The 24,660-nt window shown below is 43.8% G+C and overlaps 1 protein-coding gene across 1 annotated transcript in view; it reads left to right on the plus strand.

Annotated features, from left to right (window-relative positions):
- Nucleotides 1-24,660, plus strand: part of SCAF11 (SR-related CTD associated factor 11) — a 160,619-nt gene that overhangs the window by 116,244 nt on the left and 19,715 nt on the right. The window contains exon 10 of the mRNA XM_073554244.1: nt 166-260. Coding sequence (XP_073410345.1) covers nt 166-260 — 95 coding nt within the window. The remainder of the gene's footprint in view (nt 1-165; nt 261-24,660) is intronic.

Consider the following 24,660-nt stretch of genomic DNA (forward strand, 5'->3'; position numbering starts at 1 on the left):
AATGTTTACTTGCTTTCCCACTAACTAGTATGTGATTTAACAATGGCCAGGTATCTTTGTTGCAATAGGATAAAATTGTAAAAGAGAAAAACATGAGCAAAGGGCAGATTCTCACTATCATTTACTTGAAACTAGTTTTACCTTTTATAACTTGTTGTTTTTTAGCAATTCTACTCTACCTGCTGAAATACTTATCCATCCACCATCACCCTTGGATGAATATATCTTCCCTTTAAGTCCTATTCCTTTTAAGAGCCAAGGTAACTATATTGGAAAGTTTGTAGTTTGTTTTTTTTTTTCATAGTTCACATGGTATTTATTTGTGAAATTATCTAAAAGCATTACTTGGCTGTAAAAGTTCCAGCATCACTATTCAGGTTCTTCCTTGGCTGGCTGTCTGCATTGTTGATGTCATGATGACACTCATGAATACTGAAAATAGGGCTCCTTGTTTTTGCATGGAAAAAGTGCATAGCCAATCATATGGCTGCAGGTTTATCAGGCAAATGTTCTAAAATGGTGTAGTTGTAACTCAGAAACATCCACGGGTAGCAGCACCTGCAGTAGCATCATTAAATGAGACCAATTCCTGTATGAACGGATTTTCTAAAACCTATATTAAATGTATTCAATTAAAAAAAAAGTGCTTTGCATATAACTAAATATCTGCATGCATGGTATGTAAATTGCCAACATTCTGTGGAAACTTGCTATTTGGCAGTAAAACCAGACGTTCTTGGCCTAGTAGCACTATCTCCCTGCCCAGAACTGAATATCTTTTCTTATAACTTGCCAGATCTCACAAATCACAAGATCTCACTACTTAGTGTTGTTGATAGAAGGCTGAGGGCTGGATCAATTGAGGAGCAGGAGGTGTAGTAGAACTTTTTCTCTATTGATCGCTCTCGATATCTGTTTGTCTTGATGCATCAAAAGTTAAATAAAAGAGAGAGCTTAAAACAGTATTTGGTGTGACTTCCCTTTGTCTTCAACACTGCAGCAACTTTTCTAGGTACACTCTCACAAAGTTTTTGAAGGCACTCAGCAGGATAGCTATTCCAAACATGTTTGAGACCTAACCAAAGATCTTCAGTGGATGTAGACTTGTGCATGTTTTTTGTCTCTTCATATAATCACAGACAGACTCTGAGATCTTGACTCTGGGAGAAAGGTGGTTAAAGGATCATCTCTCCCAGGTCGTCTTGTTCTTCTTTACTATAAAGATAGTTCTATTTTGATCTTGGTTGTATGTTTTGAGGTCGTTGTCCTGCTGCAAAATAAATTTGAAGCCAATCAGACCGTTCAGACGCCTACCTGATGATATTGCATGATGGATATGTATCTGACTGTGTATCTCAGCATTGAGGACATTATTAATTTTGACCAAATTCCAAACTCTATTTGCTGAGATACTGCCACAACTTGCAAGCAACCTCTACAGTTCTTCACTGTTTAATACAGAAACTCATTATTGTAATGCTCTCCACCCCTTATGCCTTCTATTACAGCCAAATATTTCACTTTTGGACTCCACGTTCCAGAGCACTTGTTTTTTGCACACCAGTCCCTATGTTTTAGTTCATAGTTGAGTCTCTTGGGCTTGTTTCCACGTTAGAGTTGTGGCTTTTTGGACACAATCCTTCTTTGAAGACCACTGCTTTGCCAAACCATACGCGAGTGTAGCTGGACCACACTATTTGCTTTCAGTACGGAGTTGATGGTGTTGCTGGACATCTTCAAATTCTGAAGGGAGTTAAGCATGATGCCCTTCATCTCGAGCACTAAGCTTCCTTAGTTCCTTAGCTAGAGGGTTCGCAATGGTATCCATTTCATAATGTTGCATCAAAGGAGCATGAACAGCACATTTTGAAGCACTGTGTGCTGCAAAATCTTTGCATTGGAAAGACTTTGCTGATGCACTAGAAGTATCTTGTGTTTTGTTGCGCTCATTCTTGCCATGGAACATAATCTGTGACATGAAACTTGTCTTCAACAACTTCATTTTTGTTTTAAACTACACTATAATATACTATAATCCTACAAAATCTCTAAATACAAGTGTACCTAGAATTTTGCTGTTTAGGAGGCAAAGGGAGGTCACAACAAATGTTGATTTTGATTTTAGATTTCTTTTTTCATTCAGTTAAAAAAAAATAAAATTTCACTTTTGCATTACTTTTTTCCATGTCTGCCTAAAATGTGTGTGATCAATATATATGTGTGTGTGTGTTACTCTGTATACTATTTTTTCGGCATCTATAATCATTTTAACTGTATTTTTAACTGTATTTTTATTAATGCATATAAGTATATAAAGTATTGATGTGTGCTAATTACTGACTGATAAACCCCCACCCTGCCTGACGTCACTATTACGTTGGAAGGATCACATGCTACGGTTTTTCCAATTGCTTCAAAGTGATGTTCCATGCCCCCTAGGGACACGTAAGGTCAGTTTGGCACCGGTTTACACAGGCATGGGTAGTGAGGTCATATAGTCCACACTGATGTGACACAACAGTCGCTCACAACCCTGACAGGCTGAAAGGCCCCTTTCAATAACACCAGTGAAACAGAGCCTTATTAGCCCAGTAGGACTGCCACCAGTTCTTCATTAGATAAAAGCCTGGTCTTTTAACGGGATTAGATCAGGCCAGAAACCCACCCTGGTAACGTGAAGTTAAAACGGAGAACACAGACCTGTGTACTGAAATAAGAGCCGCTCAAGGAAAAATTCTATATTTAATCACTTTAATGGCCCACTAGAGAAAACACTATATACATAAAGGTTATACTTATAAAATGATCAGATTTGCAAATACAGGAGGTAGTACTAAAAGTATAAGCGGCAGAAACATGTCAGTTACCGGTTTGATGTTCGACATGTGCTGGGTCGCGTGGGGTGCCAGCTTAATCCTGGTCCTTCCACCATGCTGCTCTATGTGCCCCCCAGCCACTTCCCTTTAGAAGAGGACAGCAAGCATGACAGAGTACATGTCCTTACCCAAACCTTTAACCCCTTGGCCTGTCATACCCTTTTTTTTTTTTTTTTTCTTTTTTTTTTTTTAACCCTCCCTCCCTTTCGTTGCTAAACCTTCTATGAAGGATCATAACTTTCCAACAGAAAGTCATAGGGCAGCGGTTCAGTGCCAGCAGATCCGTCCGGGCCACTGTTGCGCTTGGAGACCAAACACCACTACGCTAGCTGGTTCTACTAGCTGTTCTGCGTACTTTCCCACACTGGGGTGCTAGAATGGATTGAGACCCTGGAAGACGTTCAGCCCGATACAGAGATCTTGAAAATGTAACTGGTATGTGGCTAGGATGTGTGGTAATTCCATATTCTCAAATCTCTTTATGAAATCCAATCTGTCTGGATCCTGGATGAAACCATTGCACAGAATGACTCCCTGTGGATACTAGCTAGGCTGGTGGGGGTGTGAGACTTCACTGGGGAGCTGGTGAGACTGGACCACCTGCTGAGCCAGGTGTCCTGTTACAGCTACTCTGAAGGAGGATTGTAATCTGCCATTAAAGGCCCTGTCACACACAGCGATCTCGCTAGTGTACGCTGGTTTCTAGGGTAAACAGCGGGTGTCCAAGAGCCGCGCGGCTCTTGGATACCCGATATTTACATTGGAAACCAGCTTGATCGCTGGTCCTGATCGCTGGAGGGGCAGTCTAACGATGTCCCAGCGATCCCATCCATGTCGGATCGTTGATGGGATCGCTGGGACATCGTTATGTGTAACGGGGCTTTTAGGCCTTCTATATCCTTCACACTGACCTCACATAATTATGTAAAATTAACCCCCTTCTTCCAGTGGCTTTTTGTTTTTACGCTTTTAGCTTTTCCTCCCTTTTTTTTCTAGGAGCCTTAAGTCTTCATTTTCTGTTGACAAATCCTTCTTAGACTAAGTTCCGACAATGCGCTTTTTGGTGAGTTTTTGATTTTCTGCAGTATTTCTGTGCCTATGAAGTAAGATGGGTTACTTGCATTTTGTCAAAAACCTCACTAATACTCACTAAAAGCTCATTGTGGGAATATAGAATCAGAGCTTGTTTTTTGCAGGACAACTTGTAGTTTTGAATACCATTCATTTTCTTATACAATGTACTAGTGAGCAGTAAATGGTAAAAAAAAGACAATTTCAGTATTGTTTTTTTGTGCTTTGTTGCAGCATTTGTGAGGTAAAAGGTACATAACCTGATTCTTCGGGTAAGTACGATTATGGCAATACCAAACTTAAGTCATGGTTTTGAGTTGTCTCAAGTTCAGAAATGGGTAATATTACAAAGTGTTTGTAAAAGCAACCAACTTTGCAATTTTCCTTTTTAATTAAAAAAAAAAAAACTCCATTGTCAAGAAAGCAGGGATATTTAATTCTGTATTATGCAGCTCGTTGCGTAGATTACCGGACACCTTTCAGTCCCAGCCTGGCCTGTTATCTAGGTAAGGAGCACATGTATGCAAGCTCTCTAGGCTTTACAGCCTATTAAAGAATCTGAAGCTGGATTGGTCACTGGATCCAACCAGCTTCTGTCCCCTTGCGTTACTTCAATCTTGCAAAGGCATAGCCTGGACTATTCGCTTGAAACAGACCATAATTTGGACCAGAGGTGCCACCATGCTGCTGGTGTGAATTGTAAGGCTAAGTGCACACGTTGCAGAAATTTTCTGCTCAAAAACCTGAATCCCTTCCCAGAAACCGCACCTATTTCTCGTTCGCCTTATTGGGGGACACAGAGACCATGGGTGTATGCTGCTGCCACTAGGAGGCTGACACTATGCACAAAAAAAGGTTAGCTCCTCCTCCGCAGTGGACACCCCACCGACCGGCAGGAAGTTCCTTAGTTTAGCTTAGTGTCAGTAGGAGGTGGACACGGGTCTTTTATTAGACCCCTATCTACCTCGTCGTGCGTCGTTCCTTTACAGGTTTCGGAGGGATACGGAGTGAACAGTCACATCCGTACTCCCACAAAGAGACTATGAGTACGGCGTGTACTGCCACCCCGTATCCTCATAGGTCTCCGCGGCAGGACCAGGAGCCTCGCACAGGTGCGTGCCAGCTATACGGACGGTCCTTGCCCCCCCACCTCCCACCATCTCGCCTACCAGAGCCTGACGGTTGGACGAGGCGTGGATTCCATAAAGACGACAGACAGCGTGGGATTCTCATCAAGTTACTCCACAAGAGAGTTCGCCTTCGCCACTTCCGGATGGAGTCAGTTCGCTCGGTAATTGCTTCCATGGAGGAGCAGGAATTCATGGGTTCCATAGACATCCAAGATGCCTATCTACATGTGCCCATATTTCCCGGACATCAGAAGTTCCTGCGGTTTGCGATTCTTCACGAACATTACCAGTTCGTCGCGCTTCCTTTCGGGCTCGCCACCGCTCCCAGAGTCTTCACGAAGATTATGGTGGCGTTGATGGCCTTGTTGAGGATCAGAGGTCTCGTTCTTTTTCCGTACCTCGACGTTATCCTGATCAAGGCCCCCTCCTTTCAACAGGCCCGCCTAAGTGTGGCGATCGTTCTAGACACCCTGTCCAGTTTTGGGTGGATCGTCAACCGGGAAAAGTCCTGTCTGGTCCCTACTCAACACCTTGTGTTTCTGGGCCTTCTGTTTGACACTCGTCGGTCAAGGGTATTTCTCCCACAAGACAAGATTCTTTCCCTGCAGCAGGGCGTGCGATCATTACAGATCACACGATTTCCATCCCTCAGGACAGCCATGAGGGTCCTGGGGAAGATGGTGACAGCGATAGAGGCAGTTCCCTTTGCCCAATTTCACGCCAGGCCACTCCAGCAGGCCATTTTGTCCAGGTGGAACAGGTCGGCTCTGTCTCTGGATCGTCCGGTTCGCCTTTCCTGCCGGATCAGGCGGTCTCTCAACTGGTGGTTGACGTCTCCCCTCATTCTCTTGGGGCGGTCTTTTCTTCCCGTTCACTGGCAGGTTGTCACTACGGACGCCAGCCTCATCGGCTGGGGTGCAGTGTTCCGCAATCACACTGTTCAGGGTCGATGGTCGACTCAGGAATCAGCTCTGCAAATCAATGTCCTAGAGATACGGGCGATCCATCTAGCTCTCGTCCACTGGGAAAGGCGCCTCAAGGGCCTGCCTGTCAGGATTCAGACAGACAATGCCACAGCGGTGGCGTATATCAACCGCCAAGGGGGGACACGGAGTGTCTCAGCCCTGGCGGAAGTGTCCAGAATTCTTCAATGGGCAGAGACCTTTGTTCCAACGATTTCCGCGGTTCACATTCCCGGCGTGGACAACTGGGCCGCCGATTTCCTCAGCCGCGAGGGTCTCGCGGCAGGGGAATGGTCCCTACATCCGGAGGTGTTTCATCTGCTCTGCCGTCGGTGGGGAACCCCGGATGTAGACCTCATGGCATCTCGCCTCAATAGGAAAGTCCCACAATTCGTGTCCAGGTCTCGGGACCCTCTGGCAGTGGGCGCCGACGCTCTGGCCGTCCCTTGGTCACAGTTCGTGCTCCCCTACCTGTTCCCTCCTCTGCCTCCTCTTCCCAAGTTGTTGAAGAAAATCAAAGCAGAGGGGATTCCAGTCATCCTCATCGCCCCGAATTGGCCCAGAAGGTCTTGATTCGCAGACATTGTCAACCTTCTCGCGGACGCCCCCTGGAAGCTTCCCGACGGGCAGATCTGCTGTCTCAAGGCCCGATTTGCCACCCCAATTCTCGGTCGCTCAATTTAACGGCGTGGCTGTTGAGACCGAGGTTTTGAGACGGGCAGGATTCTCTGATCGGGTAATTCATACCATGATCCGCGCCAGAAAGCCTTCTTCGAAGATCTATTACCGTACTTGGAAAGCCTATTTCTCCTGGTGTGAGGCCAATGACATCGCGCCCTTGGTTTTTTCGCTCCCTTCTATTCTGGCGGTTCTTCAGGCAGGGCTGGATGCGGGGCTTGCTCTCAGTTCCTTGAAGGGTCAAGTTTCGGCACTGTCCATTTTATTTCAGAAAACGCTGGCCTCCCGGCCCCAGGTCAAAACCTTCCTCCAGGGTGTGGCTCACACGGTTCCTCCGTACTGAGCTCCCGTGGATCCTTGGGATCTTAATTTGGTTCTTCAGGTTCTGCAGGGTCCTCCTTTTGAACCTCTCAGGGACGTTTCCCTTTCCCTCCTTTCTTGGAAAGTGGCCTTTCTGGTGGCCATTACCTCCATCTGGCGCGTGTTGGAATTAGCGGTACTTTCTTGCCGCTCTCCTTTTTTGGTCCTTCATCAGGACAAGGTAGTTCTGCGGCCTCCGCCCTCTTTTCTTCTGAAGGTGGTATCTTCGTTTCACCTCAATGAGGACATTGTTCTGCCATCCTTCTGCCCGAGCCCAGCTCACCCTCGGGAGCGGTCTTTGAACAAGCTGGACCTAGTCAGGGCATTGAGGGTCTATCTAGCCCGGACGACTTCCTTGCCGAAGTCAGACTCTCTGTTCATCACCCAGCCTCAAATGCCACTATTGCGCGCTGGATCAGATCGGCAATTTTGGAGGCATACCAGGTCAAGCATCGAGTGGCCCCTCCAGGGATCAGAGCGCACTCTACCCGGGCGGTGGGTGCCTCCTGGGCGATGCGCCACAGAGCTTCAGCGCTGCAGCTTTGCAAGGCTGCAACGTGGTCATCGGTTCACACCTTTGTGAAATTCTACAGGGTCCACGCCTACGCTTCGGCGGACGCCAGCCTAGGTAGAAGGATTCTGCAGGCTGCGGTGGCGAGTCCACTGGCCTGATGGAAGTTTGTTTCCCACCCCAGGGACTGCTTTGGGACGTCCCATGGTCTCTGTGTCCCCCAATAAGGCGAACGAGAAAACAGGATTTTTTGGGTTGCTTACCGTAAAATCTGTTTCTCGGAGCCTTCATTGGGGGACACAGCACCCTACCATGTTCTACAACTCCTGTTCTTATGTTTGTCGGTTTGTTACAGTTGAGTTGTTTGTTCTGTTTTCAATCTATTCTGTTACTTCTCCTACTGCTTTCTCACTAACTGAGGAACTTCCTGCCGGTCGGTGGGGTGTACACTGCGGAGGAGGAGCTAACCTTTTTTTGTGCATAGTGTCAGCCTCCTAGTGGCAGCAGCATACACCCATGGTCTCTGTGTCCCCCAATGAAGGCTCCGAGAAACAGATTTTACGGTAAGCAACCCAAAAAATCCTGTTTTTTCCGCTTGCGTTTTTTGCGCGGTTTTGATGCGTTTTTTATGCGTTTTTTTTCCGCAGCGGTTTAAAACCGCACGGAAGAGGCCTAAAACGGGGAAAATGCGCAAAATTAATGAGCATGCTGCGTTTTTTACCGCGATGTGTTTTTTTCGCGGTAAAAAAACGCATCAATGTGCACAAAAAGTGCAAAATGCATAGAAATGACTGTGCAGCTTATTTTTAGCGGTTTTATAGCGAAAACCGCGGTAAAAACCGCTAAAAAAAAGCTGTGTGTGAACACAGCCTTAGTCTCCCGAAGATTCACTTTGAGAAAACACCTTTCATGCCATTAGGGTTAACAGCAGCAATCACTCCTACAGGGCGATACTAACTATACTATGCATATTAGTACTGTTACAGTAAAAGATTTATATACTAATTATATATTTACAACTTGTGACTTAAACTATTTAGCACTACAACTCAATGCTTGGCTAATAATCTACAGTTGTTCGGGCATGCTGAAAGTTGTAGTTTTGCAAAAGTAGAAAAGCCACACATAGGCGTATAATGGTTTATACCTTGTCACACATAATACACCAGTTTACCACCACAGTATTAATGCCACTCCAGCATTTTCTTTTTTATTTCAGTGCTGGAATGGTAGCACCATGTTCCCAGATCCCTGTCATACTTGCCAGGTACTGCCTTCAACTGTTCTTGAAACTGCTCTGGTCCCCAATCTGCCATATTGTGACCCCAACTTCTGACTGACTGGAAGTCAGGGGTAACAGTCACAAGCTTTTTGTGTAAGTCTTAGAGCCTAGTTCTGACTCTCATAGACTTGCATTTAGAAGTGACTTGCGTATCGCTCAGCAAACATTGGAGCAATCCGGCAGGTCACAAGCTGCAGAAGACTATATGAGCAGCACTGATAACAGATGAAGATGGTGTTTGGTAAGTAGAATACTAGGGGCAAGGAACTTACATTAGTGAAAGCACTCAAGCAGTAAAATGTAGGGAAAAAAAAGAAAAAAAATAACTCTAGTGGTGCTTTAACAACTTCACGACCTCGACTGTACATGTGTGGCACAATTCAGAAGCGGGTGTATGGAGCATGCTCATGGGGTTGAGCCTGCCCCATGCGAGGCGGGTCATGGCTGTGCATTACAGCCAGGATCCACCTCTAACCATGTCAAACTCTTACAATTGCATTTAACATGCGCCAACAAGGGGGCGCATCATTCCTTACACGCACATAATGTGATCGTAGGTTGCTGATGCATTTCTATTACAGATGGGGTCTGCTGAAGACCCACCTTTCCCCGTGCTTGTCATTACGGAGCTACTTTGAAACGCTGCCTTGGTCTGGGCTTCAAAGATTGCTGATTTTTACTATATGCAGCAATACTGTGACATAGCTGCTGTATATAGTACAAGCAATCAGACAATTGCATCTTCGAGTTCCGTAAGGGACTAGAACGATGGAAAAACATAAATAAAATGTAAATAAATCAGAATATAAAAATCATCAACCTGATCGGTAAACATGATACACAAAATCAAGAACGTCAAAATTCCTTTTTTTTTTGGTTGCTGCATTTCCACAGAAAATGCTGTAACAAGCAATCAAAATGTCATCTCTATTCCAAAATGGCATCAATAAAAATGTCCTCTTATCGCACAAAAATTAAGCCGGAAAATGGCAGCACAACCCAAAAATTGTTTGTTTTTTTCCCCAAACTTCAGATTTCTTTTTGACCACTAAAATAATAATTTAAAAACTGGACATGTTTGGTATCGCCATCATCGTACTGATGAGCATCATCATCTTATAAGGTCATTTTTACCACAATGTACACCGTAAAAACAATTCTCACAAAATTCCAGAATTTTGTTTGGTTTTTTTTCTTCACTATTTCTCTGCACTTGGATTTTTTTATTTTTTTATTTTTTTCATTTTCCAGTTCACTATGTTGTAAAATGAATGGTGTCATTCTAAAGTACAACTCGCTGTAACAAGCCCTCATTTGTCAATGTGGACAGAAAGAAGAGTTATGGCTCTGGATAGAAGGAAAAGAAAAAACAAAGATGGAACTTGGCACTACCAAACATCATAGACCTGGCTACAACTGATAAATATTACGGTCTGCTTTATCGTGGTACTAGATAGATGCATGGATACAGCAATAACAAGACTGAGACATGACACAGCTGATGACCACAACCAGCATGAAATCTGTGGACATGTCTTATTAGAACACATTAGGTTGAGCTGCCAATCCTAAGATGTCTGCTCCTACGGATGGTATTTAGGATGGGTTTCTTATAACTGTGCATTCAGTGCTTACATGTCCAAATGTGATCTATTCCATGTTATAATTTGCTGACTCCATACTAAAATATAACATGGGCATCATTCCGACATCGGTGATTTTTCTCGAACGTAAAAATGCAGATCATTGTTCATCATTGTTTTGGATATGGTCAGTGTGTCCGTTCTTACCATCATGGTTTGATCAGTGATTTTTTTTTTTTTTTTTTTTTGCTATTGGTAAAAAAAAAAAAAAACTAACTACAATTTCGTATTCATTTCAGTGTTAATCGCAGCACTCTGATGACAATTTATGATGTCAGTAATTTTCATAAATTTGACTTGGATCTAAAATATCTGTTTTGTTTGGGGGGGTTTTTGGACCACTTGGTCTGCAAAAAACTGACATGTCAACAGCCCCATAAACTGTGTACATGTTCTATCTGTGAAAAACACTCTTATAATGGTCCAGGGAGAGAGACTGGAGAGAAGACAAAGCACCACTAGGGGTCTTGCCTAGGTAACTGTGTTAGAAATATGCATGATTATGCTCATCTGGTCAGGTTATGTGCACACCACCACTGATGAGGCTTCTGTAGATCCACAAGGAGATAAATGCATAAAATGGATAACAAATGGGTTATTTTACGCTGCCATAGAAAGGATGAGATGCCAAATCCAATAAACCGCCTTAGGCTATGTCCACCATAGAAGCATGAAAAACGCAAGTTGTTAGAGCACCAGTGCAAGACATTTGTGAAATCATAAAACAATTTGATCAAACTTAATGAAAAAAAGATTTTGGTTTGAAAAAATAGTGAATTCTTAACAAAAAAGTTCACATGAGTTCATGAAAAAATATACAATTACAAATGTAATTGTAGGGGGGGAGTTGAATTGGTCGGGAATAGTTTACATAAGACATTGGCAGAGCATTGAGTTTGTAGGACATTGTTAACTTTCCCGCTTGGGTTACTCCTTCAGTTGGTCAAATTTTCAATTTCACACCTTGGTCAGGCAATATTTACATTAAACACATAACTAAACTGTACAAATGCTAACTGCTATTCTCAGATGAGGAGACCAAGACAATATGGTTTAAACTGGGGAAAATCATAAAAATAAATGGGTTTCACTTACTGCTGTACCTGCTTTTCCACTAAAAAAGCAACAAAAAAAACCTGATTATTGCTGCGTTTTTGCACATACTCATTGCAGTTTTCAAAAATACAGCAGTTTTCAAATTCAGTTCATAAAAAGTGTTTACATGAGATTTCAGAAGTCTAGCGCTTGCTGTTACTGTAAAATGCAGCTTAAAATTTGCATTAAAAATGCAAAGTGAACATAGTCTTACATTGAATTTGGCATCTTTCATCCTTCTACGACAGCACAGAATAGCCCTTTTATTTTCCACTTAATTAAAAAATACTCACTTGACTCACAGACGTCTGAATAAGACTTTTGTTTGTTTGGCGATAGGTTCGCTTCAACTCTCTCCCAGGAAAACCTCTTTTTCAAATTGCAGGTTCTAATCCCCGTAGGAGAGTAAAAAGATAAAGCTGAAAAAAAAATAAATATGCAGGTGCTTCTCACAAAATTAGAATAACATCAAAAAGTTAATTTATTTCAGTTCTTCAATGCAAAAAGTGAAACTCATATTTTCTATAGTCATTACAAACAGAGTGATCTATTTCAAGTGTTTTATTTCTCTTAATGTTGATGATTATGGCTTACAGACAATGAAGACAAAATTTATTTCAGTAAATTAGAGTATTAAACTTAAAAAGCCTGCAAAGGCTTCCTATGCGTTTAAAAAGGTCCCTTAGGCTAGTTTCACATTTGCGTTTAAGGCAGCAGCGTCGGCCTGGACACGGCTGCCGCTAAGCCCCGCCCCCTGCCGTGCCTCCGCCAGTAGCTCCACCTATGGGCGCATGACGCTGCATGCGTTCTGCATCCCCTATCTTTAGCACTGGGGACGCAGGCCGTGCGCAGGTATGCGTTTTGGCATCGCATGCGTCCTTTTGACACTGCGCCGAGCGCACCAAATTGCAACCTGTTGCGTTTGGCACTGGTGCGCAGGCCGACGCTGCGGCCTTAAACGCAAATGTGAAACCACCCTTAGTCTGTTTCAGTAGGCTCCACAATCATGGGGAAGACTTCTGACTTGATGATGTCCAGTAGGCAGTCATTGACACACTCCACAAGGTTGGTAAGCCACAAAAGAAGCTGGCTGTTCAGAGTGCTGTATCCAAGCATATTAATGGAAAATTGAGTGGAAGGAAACAGTGTAGTAGAAAAAGATGCACAAGCAACTGGGATATTCGCAGCCTTGAAAGGATTGTTAAAAAAAAAAAAAAAGCCATTCTAAAATTGGGGGGGGGGGGGGGTTCACAAGAAGTGGTCTGCTGCTGGAGTGATTACTTCAAGAGCCACCACGCACAGGTGTATCAAGGACATGGGCTACAAGTGTCGGATTCCTTGTGTCACGCCACTCATGATCAATAGACAACGCCAGAATCGTCTTACCTGGGCCAAGGAGAAAAAGAATAACTGGACTGTTGCTTAGTGGTCCAAGATGTTGCTTTCAGATTAAAGAAAATTTTGTATTTAATTTCAAAATCAAGGTTCCAGAGTCTTGTGGAAGAGTGGAGAGGCACACAATCCAAGCTGCTTGAGCAGTATCATCTGCTGGTGTAGGTCCACTGTGTTTTACCAAGACCAAAGTCAGTGCAGCCGTCTACCAAGAAATTTGAGTACTTCATGCTTCCCTCTACCAACAAGCTTTTTGGAGATGGAAATTTCATTCTCCAGCAGGACTTGGCACTTGTCCACACTGCTAAATGTACCAATACTTGGTTTAAAAACAACAGTATCACTGTGCATGATTGACCAGCAAACTCGCCTGACCTTAACCACATAGAGAAATTATGGGGTATTGTCAAGTGGAAGATGAGACACCAGACCCAACAATGCAGACGAGCTGAAGGCTGCTATCAAAGCAACCTAGCCTTCCATAAAACCTCAGCAGTGCCACAGGCTGATCGACGCCATGCCACGCCGCATTTGTGCAGTAATTGATGCAAAAGTAGCCCCGACCAAGTATTGAGTGCATTTACTTAACATTCAGTAGGCCAATGTTTTGGATTTTAAAATCATTTTTCAAGCTGGTGTTCTAAAATATTCTAATTTACTGAGATAAAGACTTTTGGGTGTTCATTGGCTGTAAGCCATAATCATCAACATTAACAGAAATAAACACTTGACACTTGAAAAAGATCACTCTGTAATTACTCTATATAATGAGTTTCACTTTTTGTATTGAAGAACTGAAATCAACTTTTTGATATTCTAATTTTGAGAAGCACCTGTATATACACAAAATTAGAATATCAACAAAAGGTTAATTTATAAAACTGAAACTCGTATATTATGTAGTGTCATTACAGAGTGATCCATTTCAAGTGTTTATTTCTGTTTATGTTGATAATTATGGCTTACAGCCAATGAAAACCCAAAATTCATTATCTTATTAAATTAGAATACTGTAGTTAACAAGGTCCCAGACTAAGGGACTAAGGTCCCTTAGTCTGTTTCAATAGGCTCCACAATCATGGGGAAGACTGCTGACTTGACAGATGTCCAGAAGGCAGTTATTGACACACTCCACAAGGAGGTTACGCCATTAAAGGTCATTGCTAAAGAAGCTGGCTGTTCAGTGTGCTGTATCCAAACATATTAATGGAAAGTTGAGTGGAATGAAACAGAAATGACCTTTTGTGGCTTACCCTCCTTGTGAAGTGGGTCAATGACTGCCTTCTGGACATCTGTCAAGTCAGCAGTCTTCCCCATGATTGTGGAGTCTACTGAAACAGACTAAGGGACCTTTTTAAATGCTTGGGAAGCCTTTGCAGGTGTTTTATGGTTATTTTAATTTACTGAGATAATGACTTTTAGCTTTTCATTGGCTGTAAGCCATAATCAACATTAACTGAAATAAACATTTGAAATAGATCACGCTATAACTACTGAGTTTCACTTTTTGTATTAAAGAACTGAAATAAAAATTTTTTGATATTCTAATTTTTTTGACACGCACCTGTATATATTTGATACACTCCTGATTTTGCAAGTTTTCTCATCTACAAAGCATTGGGAGGTCTGTAAATTTTTATCGTAGGTACACTTCAACTGTAAGACAGAATCTAAAAATAAAAAACAGACAATCACATTTTATGATTTTTAAATAAATTATTGCATGATATAATTTGATTACCTACCAACCAACAAGAATTCTGGCTTTCACAGACCTGTTAGTTTGTCTTTAAGAAGCCCTCCTACTCAGCACTCATTACCTGTATTAATGGCACCTGTTTGAACTCATTACTTGTATAAAACACACCTGTCCACACAATCAATCACACTCCAACTTCTCCACCATGGCCAAGAACAAAGAGCTAAGAACACCTGGGACAAAATTGTAGACACAAAGTAATGGTCTACAGGACATTAGTCAGATATTTAAACATAATAGTCCTTGACCTCATCAAGTTGTCACATTCCACGTAAACATCAAAACAACCATATCCAAAACGGATATCAAGAATGTATGAAAGAAGGATTGTATCTTAAAAAATCAATTTATTAGCCAATATTAAAACAATACATATTATGAGTGCTCACAGATCAATCAGAAACGGTTGGGAACCAACACAGTCAGCCAGATCAAAAATTATTATATATATGTAACGTTAGGTGGTATTAAAAACTCATATATATATATATATATATATATATATATATATACACACTCACTGGCCACTTTATTAGGTAAACCATGCTAGTAACGGGTTGGACCCCCTTTTGCCTTCAGAACTGCCTCAATTCTTCGTGGCAGAGATTCAACAAGGTGCTGGAAGCATTCCTCAGAGATTTTGGACCATATTGACATGATGGCATCACACAGTTGGCGCAGATTTGTCGGCTGCACATCCCTGATGCGAATCTCCCGTTCCACCACATCCCAAAGATGCTCTATTGGATTGAGATCTGGTGACTGAGGAGGCCATTTGAGTACAGTGAACTCATTGTCATGTTCAAGAAACCAATCTGAGATGATTCGAGCTTTATGACATGGCGCATTATCCTGCTGAAAGTAGCCATCAGATGCCTGTTCTTAGCTGAGAGGAGTGGTACCCAGTGTGGTCTTCTGCTGCTGTAGCCCATCTGCCTCAAAGTTCGACGCACTGTGCGTTCAGAGATGCTCTTCTGCCTACCTTGGTTGTAACGGGTGGCAATTTGAGTCACTGTTGCCTTTCTATCAGCTCGAACCAGTATGCCCATTCTCCTCTGACCTCTGGCATCAACAAGGCATTTCCGGCCACAGAACTGCCGCTCACTGGATTTTTTTTCTTTTTCGGACCATTCTCTGTAAACCCTAGAGATGGTTGTGTGTGAAAATCCCAGTAGATCAGCAGTTTCTGAAATACTCAGACCAGCCCTTCTGGCACCAACAATCATGCCACGTTCAAAGGCACTCAAATCACCTTTCTTCCCCATACTGATGCTCGGTTTGAACTGCAGGAGATTGTCTTGACCATGTCTACATGCCTAAATGCACTGAGTTGCCGCCATGTGATTGGCTGATTAGAAATTAAGTCTTAACACACAGTTGGACAGGTGTACCTAATAAAGTGGCCAGTGAGTGTATATACCTCATATCAATGACTGCTCATGGTTTTCCTTATTGAAATATTGCTCACATTTGTAAACAAATTTAATAAAAAGCAGCTGAATCATTTAAAGTGTACTGAAATGTCAAATAAGACCCCTGACCGCTGCAAATGACAAAGTGTCTATATGCAGACAAAAGTTACATTATGGCGCCTGACGGCTGCTAACAATAAAGTGTCTATGTGCAAACCGAGAGCCAAACTCATGTCACTATGAGGATATAATTAATGCAACAAGAGAATCTCCCACCATAAATATGCAAAGCGTATGTAATTACCTGTGATGCTGTCGGGACCCACACCGCGTCCCCTGACGTGCGTTTCGGTGTTTCCTTTTTGAAAAAGGAACGCCGAAACGCGCGTCGGGGGAAGCGGTGTGGGTCCCGACACAGCATCACAGGTAATTACATACGCTTTGCATATTTATGGTGGGAGATTATCTCTCGTTGCATTAATTACTCCCATCCTCATAGTGACATGAGTTTGGCTCTCTGTTTGCACATAGACACTTTATTGTTAGCAGCCGTCAGGCGCCATGATGTAACTTTTTCCATTCTAGATGACTGCACCACGAGAGAGGGGATCCACCCAATGCGGACAGGAAACCTTCAAGATAAAAGGGGTGGCTCCTCTCTCCGCATCAGTTGGTTTCCTGTCCTCGATGGGGAACCCTCAAGATGAAAACCTTGAAGATTCTGGAAGAAAGAGGAGGATGCCTGCGTCGGGTGATTACTGGCATGCACCGGTCTGCTAAACCCGTCGCCAGGTACTGGTAGTCTCCTCGGGGGCCATATATTCCTATGCCCCCCCTGAGGGAGTGCATGGCCACAGCCCACGAGGCAATTGCCCGGGTGAAGTTTGATGCCTCGGAGAACACATTGGGTGTACCCTCCCAGATGCCGACATACCCCATAGAAGTCCACGGAGGCAACTTTTGTGCTCCCTCCCTGTTGACGTGTGGTGGCCATGCAGCCCGTGAAGCACATCGGTGCCCGGGCAGAGGTAAGACTCCTTGGAGGACCCTCTCAGAATCGCTCCCTGTTGAGCCCAGGATGCCGGTCACCGTTTGGGCCATAAAGAAGCAGTACCTGCAGAACAGTGGTGGTCAGCAGTGTGATCACTCCCTCCAGGTAAAATCCACCACAGGTTTGGAGGAGGTGGAGGTGACTGGGCGTCTTGGTAGCCAGGGGTGGTGGTGTTATCGCCCCCTCCGGGCAGGTCCAGGTAGGGAAGGGGCAGCGGTGCCGGGTGTCATTGCGGCCGGGCGTCAGAAGAACGCCGGGAGCCCGGGTGCGCACCGGAAGTGACGCACCCGATAGTGGCAGGACAGAGATGCGCACCAGGAACTGGCCAGAAAGACTCCCCAAGCGTAGAAAGGTAGCGCGCGCGCTCCGGGGCATGCATGGGGAGGAGATCAGCGCACACCAGTAGTGGTTACTGGGGGTGCAAACAAGTTGGATGTAGTGCGCATGAGGATAACATCCAGGAAGCGCAGGTGACCAGCAGGTGCAGGATCAACCAGGTGATCAGTTAGTTAAAAAAAAAAGAGTAATGCTGTCAGAAGTGCTGGCAGGGGTCACCAACCATTCTAGGTAGAATGTGACTGTTCTCATCTGAAAGCGGCAGCAGCTAACTTAAGATTGAGAGCCTTTTTTGCCAGAGCACTTACAGCCACGTCAGCGATCTCACTCAGATGAGAGGAGCCAGACGCGCCATAACTACAGTGGAAGCCGCTCGGACAGCGTACGGGAGGATCGTCATGGTGTTAACAAGGAGGGGTCCACAGACCCGATGGGAGTCGTGTACAGACCAGTCAGCCTCCAGATCCGGTACCCGTCTTGTGAAGCGTCCAAGTGGTGAGTGAACGTCGAGAAAGTCCAGTACGATAATGTCTGTCCTCTCTCCCCTCTTCTTACATACATTGGTGAGGTACAGCATTGGAGGTCCCTAAAAAGGGGTAAATTAAAAACTAGGAATAAGGAATATTCCTTATGTAAAAAAAAAAAAAGTCACTTAGGAATAAGGGGTTGTCAGACCTGTACTGTTAGGCTACTTTCACACTTGCGTTTTTTTTGCGCTGCGCACCGTGCGGTTTTGCGTGCGTTTTTTGAAACCAGCCTTAGAACAGTAGCGGAAGAGACACCCGCTCTACTGAGAACTGGAGATCCCAGATTGTCAGAAGTCTACAATCAGGAAGGGCTTTGCAGTCATCAAACATGGATAGCAAAGCAAGGGATAGACCAGCCCCACATTGATCCCTCAGGAAGACATAGGGATCAGAGGAGGCCTCTGTTAAATCTCGCTACTGAGAAGGTAGCTCAGATGAGAAAGATACGTTCCTAGTAGAGGATACAGTACGGACAAGCTTATTAAAGTAGTCTGACCTACCGTGGGGCTGGTAGATGCAAAAGCCATAGAACTTATGTTCGGCAAGCTTGCTATGAGGAAAAATGTAAAGTCTTCCCTATTTTTGGCCATAACTCATTAAAAGGGAATGGGAAAAACCAGAGAGGAAGTCCCATAATTCCCTGTAAAGGAGGTACCCTTTTGATGAAGAGGCATCCTCATCCTGGGATGGGGCTTCGAAATTGATGTAGCGATATCAAAGGTCGCCGGAAAGTCCTCCCTGCTCCTTAAAGGATTTAGGTTCCCTGAAAGAACCTCTGGTAGAAAGACAGATAATTGTCTTAAAACAGCCTGGGAGACCTCAGCTGAAACACTTAGACCGGCCATCGCGGCCACTGGTGTGGTTAGATCCTTTAAGATATGGATCAATAACCTAGAGGATCAGCTAGAGCAAAGAATCCCCAGGGAGACTATCCTAGAGGCACTATATAAGAGCAGTGGCAGTATTCCTAGCTGAAACTTCAGCAGGACTCAGCAAAGCTATACAGCAAATTAGGCCACCGGCCATTCTAGGCTGAGCGTGACTGCATACGTCAGGTGGCGTCCACAATGCAGCTTGAGGCTGGGCTGGGACCGAAAGGGGAGACCAGCCCGCAAGCACAAAGAACTTTAGCTAATATAGGACGCTGTGCAGGATGGCTTAAATGCTGGCTGGGGGACACACAGGCAAAGATGTAACTCTGCTCTTTACCGTGTGAAGGAAATTTACTATTTTGGTCAGACATTGGATGACGTATGAGGGAAAACCGACAACAAAAAAGAAAATTTTCCCAAAAGACAGCCATCTTCAGGCCTCTTTCGGCGCTCCTTTCGGAATGGCCGGAAATCCAGGAGATGGTAATATAAGGATCGAGACAGAAACGGCTCTGACAAACGATCCATAGGTGGGAGAGGCTTCTATTTTAGCAAACCCTCCAAAGACACCAAAAAACCCTTCCAGTGACAGGCATTCTCAGGTGCACTTCCTCCCAGCTTGGAAGAGGTTCTCGTCCAACACCTGGATCTGGCAAATTGTGGGATCACATCTGGAGTTAAGGTTCCACCACTGGCTTCCAAGAGGACATATGCAATCCTCTCAAAGAAAGACGGTCTGGAAGGGGAAACAACCTCACTCCTACACAAACATGTCCTGGAAAAGATTTCCATAGAAGCCCCAGATAAGTTCCTGGAGGTCAATTATAATTCTGAAAAGACCTCAATAGGTATCTGATAATCCCGGTGGAGACGATAAGGCCAGCAGTAGAATTCCTCCTTCCTCGAATGTTATCTAACAGTTCCGAGATCTCATGAACACTTATCACCAGATCCGGCAATAAGGCCATATACGTCTCCGAGTGACAGTCCGGATGGGTCTCAGTAGTGTCACTTTCAATACAGGGCCCTGCCCTGTACAGTAGTGATAGCCCTCAAGTCTTCACAAGGCTAATCGCAGAAATCACAGCGCACCTCATAGGGAAAGATGCTCTGATACCCTATCGGGACAACTTCTTGATAATAGGGAAGAAATCTCCCTTACTATCAAGATCAAGTCAGAATAGTGATGAAAACACTATAGATGTTAGGATGGCAGCTGGACCTGAAAAAAAAAAAAAAAAAAAAATCCAAACTGGAACCAGCAATGATCTAGAAATTTTTGAGGTTAATAATGAACTCAGTGGAGCAGGAGCATCACCTCCCAGAGGAAGACAAGGGAGATAAAAAAAAAAAGCCAGAGATAGCTGTGTGGAGGACCATGTTGGTGTTGGAGTCCCTCACCTCCTGCATGCCAACAGTGAAATGGGCCCAGTTCCACAAAAAGGAACTGTAAAGGTGTGTGTTGCAGAACAACAGGGAACTGCAGGGAAGGTTAGAGCAAAAGCTCACCCTTCCGGACTCTGTACTCCAGTCACTCAGGTGGTGGTTACAGATAGTCCTCTCTGAGGGGATTACCAGGCGCGCGCACACACACTGCCTCCAAAGTGGTCACAACGGACACTAGTCCTTGGCGGTGGGGAGCCCACCTAGACACATTATGGCTCCAGAATCCCTGGGCCCAGGAGGAAAAGAATCTATCCTTGAACGATTGAGAACTTCTAACAATCGAAAAAACGCCAGAGGAATTGTTACCACACTTAAAGTGGACACCACGTGAGAGTCCTATCAGGACAACTAAGCAGTGGTTGCATAGGTAAACCACCAGGGAGACACCCGTTCTCAGTCCTTGAGGCAGATAATCACTGGCCTTTCAGGCTGAAGGTGACTACTCTGGTCAAAGGGCCTCCGCTAAACAGCTTGAGGCCGGATCATGACTCTGGCAGAACACCAGTCCCTCTCATTATCGGCCCTGCATATCCAAGGTATAGACAACCTGAAGGCAGACTGAGCAGGAACCACTTGAGGCAAGGAAAATAGTACCAAAAAGAATCCGTTTTTCAACGGATAGGACACATATGGGAAAATCCCAGTATAGATCTCTCTGTCTCAAAAAAGCCAACAGGAAGTTTCAGAAATTCTGCTCCCTAAGTCCAGCGGACAGACTATTGGTAGTAGATGCCTTCAGGATAGAGTGGACATTAGGTCTCCTGTATGCCTTCCCTCCAATATGCCTCATACCAGCAGTTCTGAGGAAGATCAGTGAGGACAGAGCCAGAGTGATTTTGATAGCCCTTTTTTTGGTCGATAAGGCCATGGTTCTATTGGCTGAGAGTAATGTCAGTGACAGAGGTCTAGGACCCTCTAACAGCGTCCCTCAGAGATCTGGGCTGCAGTTGACAGCCTGAAATTTAAAAGGTCACTACTAGAGGAAAAGGGATTCTCAGTAGCGTTAATATCCACCTTACTCAGTAGCTGAAAACCAGTGACTACAAAAAAATATTTGTAGTAAGATATGTGAAAATTCTTATCTACCTCAGACCCAATATGGGAAGGGAAAGTCCCGATAGTGGCAATACTGGAATTTTCTGCAGAAAGGTTTAGGATTGGGGTTAGCTGTCGGTACCCTCAAAGTACACGTCTCAGCCTTATTCAGCTGCGACCTGACAAACAATAGGTGGGTGGCCAGGTTTATCCAGGCCTGTACTAGAGCTGACTGTCCGTCCTCTACTCCTCCTCCTTGGCATCTAAATTTAGTCCTGTCTTCTTTGGTTCCACAACATTAGATAGGGATTCGAACACTAAACAGCCTTATTAAAGGCGCTCGTGTCAGCCAGTAGGTTGAGGAGTTACTCGCATTATCATCAAGACCCTCCCTACACTCAGGCCATAGATGAGAGTTGTGTTAAAAATTAGATCCAGCATACCTTCTCAAGGTGATATCAAAATTCCATAGGGCTCAGGAGATAACCTTACCATCTCTTTTGTCCTGACCCTAACAACCAGAAGGAGGAGAGGCTTCATGGCCTAGATATGAGGAGATGTCTCCTTCAGTATTTGGAGGTAACGAGACCTTGGAGAAAACAGGGGGCATTATTTGTCTCAATCCAAGCGGCAAGGAGGGACCTTAAAAGCCTCTAGACAAACTATAGCTAGATGAGTGAGAAAGGTCATTATGCCAGCAGATAACCGTGCAGGCAGGGCTATTCCAGAAGACCTAAAAGCCCACTCCACGAGGGCTGTGATGACTTCCTGGACGGAGAGAGCAGACGCTCCCATTTACCAATTCAGTAAAGCGGCCACTTGGTCCTCTCCGTCTACCTTTGTCAGACATTATAGGTTAAACCTATTTGCTACCTCTGATCTCATATTTGGGAGAAGTGATACAAGCAGTGATCCCTCCCTAAGAGAATATAAATCTCTGTAACTCTCTCGTGGTGCCGTCATGTAGAATGGAAAAACACGGGTATTACATACCTGGTAATGTGTTTTTTCATGAGACATGACGGCACCCTTATATTCCCTCCCTATTGATCACATCATTAGTTGGGTGCATTATTAGCATTATACACTCCCTTGGGTGTCGGAAGTTTAGTAGTGTAAAGGATGTATTATTTATATGTACACTAACCTGCGGAGTTCCTCTCATGCTCTGTAAAACAACTGATGCGGAGAGAGGAGCCGCCCCTTTTATCTTGAAGGTTTCCTGTCCTCATTGGGTGGATCCCCTCTCTTGTGGTGCCGTCATGTCTCACGAACAAACACATTACCAGGTATGTAATACCCATGTTTTGGCTGCATATAGACACTTTGTCATTTGCAGCGGTCAGGGGTCTTATTTGACATTTCAGTACACTTTACATGATTCAGCTGCTTTATATTAAATTTGTTTACAAATGTGTGCAATATTTCAATAAGGAAAATCATGAGCAGTCATTGATATGAGGTATATATGAGTTTTTATACCACCTAACGTTGTGTGTATATATATATATATATATATATATATATATATATATATATATATATATTATTTTATTTTTTTTTTATTTTTTTTTTTTTTTTTTTTGATTTGGCTGACTGTTGGTTCCCAACCGTTTCTGATTGATCTGTGAGCACTCATAATATGTATTGTTTTAATATTGGCTAGTAAATTGATTTTTTTTTTTTTTAAGATACAATCCTTCTTTCATACATTCTTGATATCCGTTTTGGATATGTTTTTTTAGGACATTAGTCAAGCAGCTTGGTGAGAAGGCAACAACTGTTGGCACAATTATTAGAAAATGCAAGAAACACAAGATGACTGTGTATCTTCCTCGGTCTGGGGCTCCATGCAATATCTCACCTCGTGGGGGTAAGGATGGTACAGAGAGAGCTCCTGAATCATCCTAGACCTACACAGGAAGACCTAGTCAATGACCACAGTCTCAAACATTACTGTTATTAACATACTACGCCATCATGGATTAAAAAACTGCAGGGCACGCAAGGTCCCCCCTGCCCACACTAGCACATGTCCATACCTATTTGGAAGTTCACCAATGACCATCTGAATGATCCATAGTAGAAGGTCAGGTGGTCAGATGAGGCCAAAATAGAACTTTTTGGTATCCACTCCATTTGCTGTGTTTTAAAGAAAGATGAGTACAACTAAAAGCACACAGTCCTAACCGTGAAGCATGGTGAGGAAAACATACTTTGGGGGTGCTTTTCTGCAAGGGAACACGCCAACTGTTCCATATGGAAGGGAGGGTGAATGGGGTCATGTATCGTGAGGTTTTGTCCAACAACCTCCTTCCCTCTAATTAAGATGAATCGTGTCTGGGTCTACCCGCATGGCAATGACCCGAAACTCCCAGCCAGAGCAACTAAGGAGTGACTCCGTAAGATGCATTTCAAGGTCCTTGCGTGGTCTGGCCAGCCTCCAGACCTGAAACCAATAGAAAATCTTTGGAGGGAGCTGAATTTCAATCTTGCCCTGTGACAGCAAAGAAACCTGAAAGATCTGGAGAAGATCTGCATGGAGGAGTGGGCTAAAATCCTTGTTGCAGTGTTTGCAAACTTGGTCAAGAACTACAGGCATCGTCTCACCTCCGCAATCGCTAACAAAGGTTTCAGTGCCAAATACGAAGTTCTACTTTTCTATTATATCAAATACTTATTTCATGCAATAAAACCAAATTAATTATGTAAAACTCTTACAATGTGATTTTTCTGGATATTTTTTTAAAGAAGTCTCTCAATATTGAAGTGTACCTACGATAAAAAAATACAATCCACCCCATTCTTTGTAGATGGGAAAACTTGCAAAATCGTCAGTGTATCAAATACGTATTTACCCCACTCTGTATGGCATTTGGGCTTAGTAAAGTACACTTTTTTTCAATTTTGCATTTGAATTGGAGTGCTGCCTTTTTTATGCTTCATATTCTGGAACAGATTGGACACTTGTCTTATGGCCTGAAATTAAGTGGTGCTGTTCCACAACCCCCTATCAATCTATTTATCTAATATATTTGAATCACAACCCTTCCTCTTTCGCCATTAAAAAAAATTGTATCGCTGCATCTGTTAGCCTGATCTATCAAAATATAACCTTATTTAACCTAATTGGTAAACTGTAAAGGGAGAAAAAAATCAAGACCGCTGCCACGCTCTGGTCGGAAGAGCTGACTACCAGATCGTTGCGGGGATTGTCCGTTA

The sequence above is a fragment of the Dendrobates tinctorius genome, unplaced genomic scaffold, assembly GCF_039654945.1.
Source record: "Dendrobates tinctorius isolate UK_male_01 unplaced genomic scaffold, ASM3965494v1 ptg000209l, whole genome shotgun sequence".
NCBI lineage: Eukaryota > Metazoa > Chordata > Amphibia > Anura > Dendrobatidae > Dendrobates > Dendrobates tinctorius.